General features: G+C 33.1%; 1 protein-coding gene across 1 annotated transcript; it reads left to right on the plus strand.

The window, feature by feature from the left end:
- Positions 1 to 546: 546 nt before the first annotated feature.
- On the plus strand, positions 547 to 1,542 carry LOC140439695 (ADP,ATP carrier protein-like). Its single transcript, XM_072529780.1, has one exon. The coding sequence runs from the start codon at positions 633 to 635 to the stop codon at positions 1,527 to 1,529; it is 897 nt and encodes a 298-aa protein (XP_072385881.1). The 5' UTR covers positions 547 to 632; the 3' UTR covers positions 1,530 to 1,542.
- Positions 1,543 to 12,592: the final 11,050 nt, after the last annotated feature.

The raw sequence follows: 12,592 nt of genomic DNA on the forward strand, positions 1-12,592 counted from the left end.
TAAAAACCGAACAAAACAAAAAGCAGAGGGAGATACACGAATCAATAGAAATAAAAAGAAATTCCAAAGCAATAAATGACAAAAAAGATACACAAAACCTAAACAAAATATAGTTCAATCTGATTTAAATAATAATAAATATAACACCATAAAAAGCACTTAAAGTCATAACCATAACATATCTCTACTTTACCTTTTTCGAAAACATCAATGATACGCCCATATAAAATTAATTATACACTAATGATAGTAAACCATGAGATATCAGATATCAACTTTTATTTGTCACTCCATTTATGTCAGTGTTCCGTTTTACGTTTTGGTAAGTTATATATATATACATATTTTACAATAACTGTTAATCTTGTACATTTTAGACTCTTGACAAAGGCAAGGGTTTCCTGCCGAAACGTTGATTTCTCTGGAAAATAAAATCTAGTTCCACATGTAATATAATTTATTAAACCTAAACACAAGAAAAACTAATTTTATATTTTATGTTAAATATAGTACGGTTCAAGAAACTCAAAACTACGTATGACCTCACTTGCAGTTCGGTGCGCGGTCTGTTAACAGCCGATTACAAGTACTCTACCATATTCTTTTGAAAAGGTTTAAAAGAATAAAACAAAATGTCTCTCGCTGATCCCGTTGCCTTTATGAAGGATTTCCTCGCTGGAGGTATTTCCGCCGCTATTTCAAAAACATGTGTAGCTCCAATCGAAAGTGTAAAATTGCTTTTGCAAGTACAACACATCTCCAAGCAAATCGCTGAGGATCAGCGTTACAAGGGTATGGTAGACTGCTTCGTACGTATCTCAAAGGTACAGGATGTTCTTGCATACTGGCGTGGTAACACCGCTAACGTCATCCGTTATTTCCCAACCCAAGCCCTCAACTTCGCCTTCAAAGACAAATACAAGCAGATCTTCTTGAGCGAAGTAGACAAAAAGACACAATTCTGGCGTTACTTCTTAGGTAACTTGGCCTCTGGTGGTGCCGCCGGAGCTACCTCCCTCTGCTTTGTATACCCACTTGATTTCGCCAGAACCAGGTTGGCCGCCGACGTCGGTAAAGGTGCCGGTGAACGTGAATTCTCTGGTTTGGGTAACTGCTTAGTCAAAATCTTCAAAGCTGACGGTTTGGGAGGATTATATCGTGGAGTATCAGTACAAGGTATCATTATCTACCGTGCCGCTTTCTTCGGTTTCTACGATACTGCCAAGGGTATTTTGCCCGATCCTAAGAACACTCCTCTTGTTGTTTCATGGGCTATTGCACAGACTGTAACCACTGTTTCTGGTATCATCTCATATCCCTTCGACACCGTCCGTAGGCGTATGAAGATGCAGTCTGGACGTAAGAAGACCGAAATTATCTACAGAAGCACTGCTCACTGCTGGGCCACAATCGCCAAGACCGAAGGTACCGGTGCCTTCTTCAAGGGCGCTTTCTCCAACGTCCTCCGTGGTACTGGTGGAGCTATTGTATTGGTCATGTACGACGAAATCAAAAACTTGATCGTGTAATTTGTTTTTCATTCATTCATTTCATTATGTTAAATATAGTACGGTTCAAGAAACTCAAAACTATAATATATATATATATATATATATATATATATATATATATATATATATATATATATATATATATATATATATATATATATATATATATATATAACTCTCTCCTGAAACTCTCCTGACAAACAAAATCCGGAGGTATATATATATATATATATATATATATATATATATATATATATATATATATATATATATATATATATATAAGAATTACTGGATATTAGTGACTGTCAATATAAACAAACAACACAGTTTATTAGGGTTGCAGTCAGAAAATTGGCCGGGATGTTAATGAAACACTCTTATGACTTTTTGTCTAGCTTTCGGAATGGTTTTATTCCTTTTTCAAGACACTGTAATAAGAAAAAGTGTAAATATTTATAAAATATCACAAATCTTCAGTGCAACTTACTAGTCGTTGAGATTATTTATAAAAGCATAGTGGACAAAATACATTTTAAAATTCTTTAAAATTTAGGTAAAAATAGTAAAAATTTTGTTGTCATCTTTTACTGGTGTGTTTTAAGTACACCTAATTACTTTTTAATCATAGGATTTTTTCTTTTTGTTTTCTATGTGCCAGAGTTAAAACACACCAGTAAAAGATGACAACAAAATTTTTACTATTTTTACCTAAATTTTAAAGAATTTTAAAATGTATTTTGTCCACTATTTTATATTTTATGTGTGTGTTATTAATGTTGAGTGTCTATGCTTTTATAAATAATCTCAACGACTAGTAAGTTGCACTGAAGATTTGTGATATTTTATAAATATTTACACTTTTTCTTATTACAGTGTCTTGAAAAAGGAATAAAACCATTCCGAAAGCTAGACAAAAAGTCATAAGAGTGTTTCATTAACATCCCGGCCAATTTTCTGACTGCAACCCTAATAAACTGTGTTGTTTGTATATATATATATATATATATATATATATATATATATATATATATATATATATATATATATATATAACTCTCTCCTGAAACATCCGGAGATTCCTCAGATAATTTTAACACGATTTAACCCAATAAACCTAGTCTGAAAATGCTTTGTAAGGGAGCTAGAGCTCTTTGAAGATGACGCCGTGTAAGTAGTTTTTTTCTTATACTTCCAGAATCCTTCTACTTAGACAAACGAAAACTGGTACGATTATGTATTCTTCACAGTTTAATCGGTTCCATTAATTGCGAATTTCGAGTACCTTCATAGGCGTCTCTTTTGGGTAGGTCAAGTCTTATTTTAACGCATAACTTTTTTGTCTTTAACTTTCAAGCATTTGTGATACTAGATTATTAAATTTTCAGTTATTCTAGTACTAAAAGGTACTCTGACTTTAAGTCTATAGGATACACCGTTTTCTAGAAAAATCGATTTGAAAATTTTTCGTTTTTTTTTCATAAAAGTTAAATTAATAGATAAGAATAAAACCTTAATTAATTTTATAAATTATCTTTTGTTTCAATAAGCGCTACATACAATTCGTAAAAAAAGTTTGGCAAAGAAGCAAAAAGATGCTCAATGTGATGACTGTTAGTCTCTATGCATAAAATATCCATTTTGCTTAGAAAACGTCGAATTCTTGTAAAAATTCCAAAAGTTATTTCTAAATTAATTGCAAGCATCTTGTATCCTTAGCCAGAGTTGTGCACGATTTTGTATCGCATTGGAATAAACAAATGCCTTTATACAGGGTGTCCAGAGACTTTCCTGACACACGAGAACCGGAGATTCCTCAGATAATTTTAAGACGATTTAACCCAATCTATCTAGTCCGAAAAAGCTCCCTAACAGAGCTAGAGCTCTTTGAAAATGGCGCCTGGTAATTAGTTTTTTTAGTACAATCCAGAAAGATTCTATTTAGAAAAACGAAAACTGGTACGATTATTTATCCTCGAGACTTGAATCGATTCCATTAATTGCGAATTACTAGTGCCGTTCATATGCATCCGTTTTGGGTAGGTCAACAGTTATTTTACCGTATAACTTTTTTGTCTTTAAGTTTTAAGCATTCGTAATAATAGATTATTAAATTTTCGGGTATTCTAGTGCTAAAAGGTACTCTGACTTTGAGTCTGTAGGATACAGCGTTTTATAGAAAAATCGATTTTAAAAATTTTTCGTTTTCTCGTCATAAAAGTTAAATTAATAGGTACCCACCGTAAATAATTTTATGAATTACCTTTTTTTTTCAATAACTGCACCACACAATTATTAAAAGAGTAACACAAAAAAAACAAGTATTAAAGGTAGATAGTAACAAAAGATGTTCAATGTGATGACCAAAGTTATTTCTAAAATCGTTGCAAGCATCTTGTATCCTTAGCCAGAGTTGTGCACTATTTTGTATAGGAACGGACTAAATAAATGCTTTTATATATCCTCAAATACATTAATCGCAAGGATTCAAATCCGGCGACCTTGCTGGCGAAGCAACTGGGCCGCCTCTTCCAATCCAGTGGTCTTCGTAGTTATTATCAAAAAAGTCTCGTACAGTCCTGGAAGTTGGCCGGACAGATGTCATGTAGAAACCATAAGCTTTGACGAATATTTAAAGGCGCATCATTTAACAAATCAGGTAAAACATATTGCAGGAAATGTAACTAATCAGCACCATTTAAACAAGCAGGCAATTTCACGTGTCCAAGTAGATAATCGTTAACTACTCATATCCAGACGTTTATGCTAAACCTGCGCTGATGCTAAAATTCTTGAACAACGTATGAATAATAATGTGCATTAATATATATAATAGTCTCCCGTTTTATACCGCTGTCGCGGCTTTGGGAGTATAGCAGGGTAGTCTGCTAATGTGCATTATATTATGCCAATTATTCTATTTTTTGTGAATGTATCTTCATCGCAAAACAAAATGTATCTGAAAAAATCTTCATTTTGATTTTTCTGATTTTGTAACCATATAGCGACTTCTTCGCGAGCGGGAAAATCTCCTTATCGCAGTGCTTGTTTCTTTGTTAAATGAAAAGAATATAAATTTTCGTTGTGTAAGTAATTCCCCGTGGAAGGTTTTGAAATTGTGGGATACATGGCAGGTAGTCTTCAAACGCTAATTTCTAACTTTTATTAAAATGACATCTTCATGTGCTGCTGTTATATCATTATGTCGCCCTCTTTCATATTGTTTTGAGAACACTGAACTTGTTCTTAATCGGGAAATTTTTCAGCGTATCTACGTTACTGCTCGAGCGTTACACCTCATTTCGCAATAAACTAATTGCATATCAGCGTATTCCTCATTAGTAAAAACCATTTTTGTTGAATTGAAATTGTTGTGTTTGAATGTCACAAACTAAAAACTAAAAATTTTATTTTATACTTCTATTGACATTTCAAAGCTAACTAGTGCAAAAAATATTAATTTAACATTCATGACGAAAAAACGAAAAATTTTCAAATCGATTTTTCTCAAAAACTGTGTATCCTACCGACTTAAAATAAGAGTACCTTTTAGTACTAGAATACCTGAAAATATAATAATCCAGTATCACGAATGCTTAAAAGTTAAAAACAAAAAATTTATTCGTTAAAATAACCGTTGACCTACCCAAAAAGGACGCCTATGACCGGTACTAGAAATTAACAAATAATGGAATCGATTCAACTCTAGTGGATAAATAATCGTACCAGTTTTCGTTTTTCTAAATAGAAGCATTCTGGAGGTATTTAAAAAAACTAATTGCAAGCAGCCATCTTCAAAGAGCTCTAGCTCCCTTATGAAGCATTTTCGGACTAGATGAATTGGGTTATATTGTCTTGTCTTTATTTGTCAGGAGAGTTTCTGGACACCCTGTATATATATATATATATCCATATATATATATATATATATATATATATATATATATATATATATATATATATATATATATATATATCCATATATCCGAGTATATACAGGGTGAGTCATGAGGAACTTTACATACTTCTACCATATGTAGAGTCCCTCAGGGAGCATATCATGTGGCCACTAAAAAATGTCAACTCCTCTTCTTTATTAATTAACAGGGTGATTTGTGTAATTGACCATTTATTTCATTTTACTGTAGTGTTTATACGGCTCATTTGATTTTTTTAATTTTTGCATGATACAGTACACTACTATCAAGCATTCGACTGGTATTAGCTAAACTAAAAAATTCCAGGACTGGCTTTGGAAAAATTAATTTAGGGATTCGTATTAAATATTACACCCTGTATATATTTTTTTTTAAATGCAATTAGTGATTTTCAAACTACATAAATAGCCAATGAAAACGACATATGCGACAATGTTGTCGCACTTTTATTAAATTTTTAGTGAACGATCAAATCTTACCAAAAATAGAACAACCATAATGAAGTATCAAATTATAAGGTAATTAATTTAAACAAATGTTATAAATTTCAAACATTTTAATTGAAATGATAAACTGAGTCACTGCACAACAAAAAACAGTAACTACTACTACTAACAGAAATTTATAACATTTGTTTAAATTAATACCTTATAATTTGATACTTCATTATGGTTGTTCTATTTTTGGTAAGATTTGATCGTTCACTAAAAATTTAATAAAAGTGCGACAGTATTGTCGCATATGTCGTTTTCATTGGCTATTTATGTAGTTTGAAAATCACTTATTGCATTTAAAAAAATATATATACAGAGTGTAATATTTAATACGAATCCCTAAATTAATTTTTTCAAAGCCAGTCCTGGAATTTTTTAGTTTAGCTAATATCAGTCGAATGCTTGATAGTAGTGTACTGTATCATGCAAAAATTAAAAAAATCAAATGAGCCGTATAAACACTACAGTAAAATGAAATAAATGGTCAATTACACAAATCACCCTGTTAATTAATAAAGAAGAGGAGTTGACATTTTTTAGTGGCCACATGATATGCTCCCTGAGGGACTCTACATATGGTAGAAGTATGTAAAGTTCCTCATGACTCACCCTGTATAATATAAAAATGAATCGCAAAATGTGTTTGTAAGCGCATAACTCAACAACGCATGGACCAATTTTAACAATTATTTTTTTAAAATGTTCCTTGAAGTCTAAGGATGGTTTTTACGACAAAAATTTGAATAATTTCCGTAAAAACCCTAAAACAGCCCTTTTCTTTTTCCCATACAAATATTTTCTAACTAATTGTAGAGTCAATTTGAACTTTATTGCTATTCAATAAAGATAATAATAATAGATAATAAATCAAATCTATTTGACAGAACGAAGTCTGTCTGATCTGCTAGATATTGAAATAGATAATCGCTGGATTGTTCCATATTCACCCATTTTATCAAAGGCCTTCAAAGCGCACATAAACGTTGAATCTTGCCATTCAGTAAAATCTATTAAATAAATTTGCAAATATGCAACCAAAGGGAGTGATATGGCTGTGATTGGTATTAATGTAGAGAATTCCAATGATGAAGTTACCCAATACCAAATGGGTCGCTATGTTAGTAGTAATGAAGCAGTTTGGCGAATATGTTCTTTTCCTATTCATGGGAGACACCCTACTGTTGTTCATTTAGCTGTGCATTTAGAAAATGGACCAAGAGTATATTTTACAGTACAGAAAGCAGTACAAAGAGCTGCTCAGTCACCATCTACTACATTAACCAGTTTTTTTTTGAGATAGGCCAAAACGATGCTTTTGCTCAAACAATCCTTAAGGAGATTTACACGACGGAAACAAGGAAAACCGGTTCCAGGATATCCAGATGTATATTCTACCGATGCGATTGGTCGAATTTATTTAGTACATCCAAGCAATGATGAATGTTTTTATTTACGACTACTATTAGTCAATGTACGTGGCCCAACATCATTCCAACATTTACGAACTGTTGATGGTGATTTGTGTGGATCATACAGAGAAGCCTGCCAACGTTTGCAATTGCTAGAAAATGACGCTCATTGAGATCAAACTCTCAATGATGCTGTAATATGATCACAAGCTCATCAGACATCAGATACTCAGAATACTATCAGAATATTGTTTTCTATAATCATATCTACATGCTTCCCATCAAACCCAAATGATTTGTGGATCAAGTACAAAGATAATATGTGTGATGATATTTTGTATTAAATACGGATTAGAAGGGGAAATCCAAATATACAAATAAGCGAAGAAATTTACAACAAACATTGATTTCAATTGAGGACATGTTCTTAATGATGTCAAACAAACTATTATTTCAATTAGGCCTGGCCGCGTCCAATCGTCCAATGCATAATGCTTTTAACCAAGAGTCGCACCGAGAAAAACTGTATGATCTCAACGCTTTGAAAGAATTAATTCAAACAAATCTTCCACTATTGAATGAACAACAGAAGTATGTATTTGATACAGTTATGAAAGTAACAAATGATAAAACAGGAGGGATTTACTTCTTAGATGCACCTGGTGGTACAGGAAAAACTTTTTTGATTTCATTGATATTAGCAACAATTCGCTCACAAAATAAAATTGCACTTGCACTCGCTTCGTCGGGAATCGCAGTAACTTTGCTTGAAGGTGGTCAAAGAGCCAATTCATCACTAAAATTTCCATTAAACATGCAAAGCAACGAAACTCCAACCTGCAACATTTCGAAGAATTCTGCAATTGCAAAGGTTTTGCAGCAATGTGAATTGATTGTTTGGGATGAATGCCCGATGGCACACAAAAAATCTTTGGAGGCTTTAGATAGAACCTTACAAGATCTATGGAGCAATCATAACCCATTTGATGGTGCAATGATTTTATTAGCAGGAGATTTTCGTCAAACAAACGCCAGGTGATAAACGCAATGCATGTTTAAAGTCCTCCAATTTGTGGAAACATGTCAAGGTATTACACTTAAGCAAGAATATGCATGTCGAGTTGCAAATGATCAATCTGGAGACATATTCTCTAAACAACTTATTGACATTGGTAATAGCAAATTTCCTATAGAAACCTTGACTGGTTGCATTAACTTTCCTTAAAGTTTTTGTCAGTTAACTCGATCAAAAGATGAACTTATTCAAAACGTGTTTCCAGATGTTGCTCAAAATTACAGAAACCATGATTGGTTTAGCGAACGGGCTATATTGGCTGCAAAAAACATAGATGTAAATAAATTAAATTTCAAAATTCAAGAACAAATTACAGGCGAATTGAGGATATATAAATCAGTTGATTCGGCTACTAACCAAGATGATGTCGTCAACTATCCGCCTGAATTTTTAAACTCACTGGATTTACCAGGATTGCCACCTCACAATCTTCAATTAAAGGTTGGATCGGTAGTAATCTATCGCACACGGTAAGCGATAAAAAAATTATTGAACAACGTGATAGAAGCAACTATACTGAAAGGAAAGTATAAAGGAGAAGACGTTTTCAATCAATGATGGTACATCAATGATTCCAATTGATGTACCATTTGAATTTAAACGACTACAGTTTCCAGTGCGGCTTGCTTTTGTTATGACCATAAATAAGTCCCAGGGGCAATCATTAGGTGTTTGTGGTATTAATCTAGAAAACCCATGTTTATCACATGGTCAATTGTATGTTGCCTGTTCCCGTGTTGGAAAACCATCAGATTTGTTTGTATATTCACCAGGTAATCAAACAAAAAACATTGTATATCATAAAGCACTACAATAAAAATAAAATAGATTTTTGGTAATAATTATGATTCACTTGATTTACAATAAAGCGATTACTGAAAATACTCACCTATATACGTTTTATTTCATTATTCTTTATTACATCATTTATTACCCCTATGTTAATAATAATAATAATAAATAATTAATTATCTCTATGTTTTGTCATTGAAGCACTCACTTTATAAATATTTGTCACCTTTAGGTTCCCACTATTCCTTTAGATTATTTTTCAATCAGGTTTGAACCTTAAGTTCCCCTCTTAGTTTGAAGCCCTCTGGCAGACATCCCAGTCGGGGTTTTTAGTGGATCCAAAAGGGTGGCTAAAGTTCGTGGAAGCGAAGATACTTAGGTCACCCGAGCTGACCCTCACACACCGCCCTATCATCATGGTGACGGTTGTGTTCAGGCACGTTCAGGAGAATTTCGCCACATTCCAAATCTATTTGATAGAACGAAGTCTGTCGGGTCCGCCAGTATATATATATATATATATATATATATATATATATATATATATATATATATATATATATATATGAGGAGGTGTCAATCAAAATCAATCATGTCCATAAAAATCAAAAAATGAGTTAGCAGCTGTTTCATAATATAAAGAGTGAATCCTATTCTATGGTGTTTTCGGTTTCGGTTAAAAAAAATCATGTCCTGTTTAAAATGAATACACAATATTAGGTTCCCAAATCAAATGAAATCATGTCCACAGTTGGTTTCAATCATACCACCACATGTCCATTCAGCTAATAGGAGTACCCCGATTTGGTCACGTGATTTGACCATGTCAACACATTGTCTGTGTTTTCCCTCTAGGTTATGTCGATAGCGAGTATTGAGTTTGTATTGCACTGTGGTTTAATTTTAATATTATTATAGTAGTTTTTATTAAATAAAATTGAAATTTTCCATGGATGAAGAAAACTTAGTGAGAGTGGGTGATGCCAATGAAGGATCTCGTAAAAATGTGGATAAAAAAACTAGAGCCAAGCTTAAGCGATTCAGTACTCCAGTGGGATGTCGTGTGTTTGTTCCATGTAAACACATGAACAAAGGTATGAAATGTGCATTAGTTAGGCCTATAGATGCTATTTTTGTTCGAAATATTCTCTACAAAATACCTGACAAAAACACGCAAGATAACACCATTGCCAGTTGGATAAATCAACGTAACATAAAGCGGCGAAGGCCTAGGCCTACCTCTGAAAAATCAAAGGCTAAAAGTTTTAGTGTACAATATTCTATACTTTCATCAACCGGTAAAGTTATACCTGTGTGTAGGAAACTTTTCATGCATATTACCATGGTGAAGGGAACAAGATTGACTAATATTTCTAAAAAGGTGAAAGAGGGAAAGGCTGTTAAGGATCAGAGGGGTGGCGATAGGAAGAGTCACAAATCTGCTGCGAACAAGGAATCAGTCCGCCTTTTTTTGAGAAATTTAAGAGGAAAAGAAAGCCACTATAATCGAAAAAAATCGAAAAGGATTTATCTTGGTGCAGACTTAAACATTAAGAAGTTGTGGCTAATATACAATGATTCTGTACTTGATAATCTTAAAGTTAAGAAATCTATGTTTAGGAGAGTTTTCAATGAATTAAATATCGGATTTTCATCACCAGCTTCTGACGTTTGCAGTACATGCAATAAAATAGATCTTCAGCTGAAAATTGAGAAGGCTAAAGCTGTGAAAGACTTGGTAGTGGTCAACCAATTTATGATGGAGAAAAGAATACACAGATTAAGAGCTAATGCTTTTTATGGGCTCTTAAAGGAAAACAAAGAAAATGAGGTAACTTTCTGTTTTGATCTCCAGCAAATTCAAGCACTTCCCAAAACTCCTATTCAAGACGCGTTCTACAAAAGACAATTAAGTTTTTACTCTTTTTGCATTGTAGCATCAAACGCACAAAACCCCATATTTTACGTATGGACTGAAGAACTTGCAGGAAGGGGTGCGACCGAAGTTTCATCTGCACTTATAAATTTCTTGAACTCCGCTAATTTTTCAAATGTAACAAGACTGAATCTGTTCTGTGATGGGTGTGCCGGTCAAAACAAAAACAATGCCGTTGTTCACACATTAGTGTATTACTTAGGATCAGTGCAAAATGCTTTAGAGGAGATTGTTCTAACATACCCTGTTCGCGGGCATAGCTTCCTCCCCGCTGATCGGGTGTTCGGAAGGGTTGAAAAGTTACTCAGGAAGCAGCCTACCATTGCAACAAAGGAAGAGTACTACAATGTATATAGTTCTGTTGGAGAAGTACGGAAACTTGGAGAGGATTGGGGATTGATTGATGCTAAAAGTTTGGCTACACGATTTAAAAACATTGAAATGATATCTGAAAAGAAGAGGATTTTTGTGAGGAAAGAAAAAGCTGTCAACCGCAATGGACAAGAACTTACTGTTATCAAAGTGAAATCGGCACAGAATTTTAGGTTTGAAAGTGATTTTGAAACCTACAACAAGCCTCAAAAAAAGGCTGGCATTCTGCAAGGTCGTTCTCAACTCCTGTAGAGTCACTTCCACTGAGCAATATAGTGAAAGCAGCTAAGAAGAAGGACGTGGAGACGTTACTTGTGAAAATGTATGGTGATGACTGGCAGAAACATGACTTTTTATCTTGGTATAAGACCATAATAGTGGAAGTCCAGGACGACGAAATTGATGCTGACGAAGTGGACGAATCCTGTGATTGTCTAGAACCTGACATTGGACTACACATTTATATTTTGTGGAAAGTGTCGTTGGTAAATGTTAGCCATTTTTCAAGATATTTTTTGTAACAATACAATAGATATTTTAAGTAGTCTAAGAGTTTTTTTATCAACCCCTTCTATCAACGTCCATGAAGTCCAATCAAATAAGAACATGTCCTTTTTTTAAAATGTATTTACAGGTTTATTTATACCTTCAGATTTGAAATATTTACCAAGAGTCAGTTAATTTCAATAAATAAAATGATATATGCTAATTTATCCGATTTTTCATGTAAGGTTATTTACTAATACGTTTATTGCGATTTCCCTAAAACTTCTTAAGGTGGACATGATTGATTTTGATTGACACCTCCTCATATATATATATATATATATATATATATATATATATATATATATATATATATATATATATATATATATATATATATATATATATATATAAGTATATATTTATGTATATATATATATATATATATTATTATATATAGATATAATGTACCTTCCCAGAACATAGAATTCCTAGTACTCAGAATTCCAAGTACTACCAACACCAATAGAGCCTCCCCACTTTGCCGCCTTCTTAACGTGAAATGAAAACACGTTGTTT

The sequence above is a fragment of the Diabrotica undecimpunctata genome, chromosome 4 (assembly GCF_040954645.1).
Source record: "Diabrotica undecimpunctata isolate CICGRU chromosome 4, icDiaUnde3, whole genome shotgun sequence".
Lineage (NCBI taxonomy): Eukaryota > Metazoa > Arthropoda > Insecta > Coleoptera > Chrysomelidae > Diabrotica > Diabrotica undecimpunctata.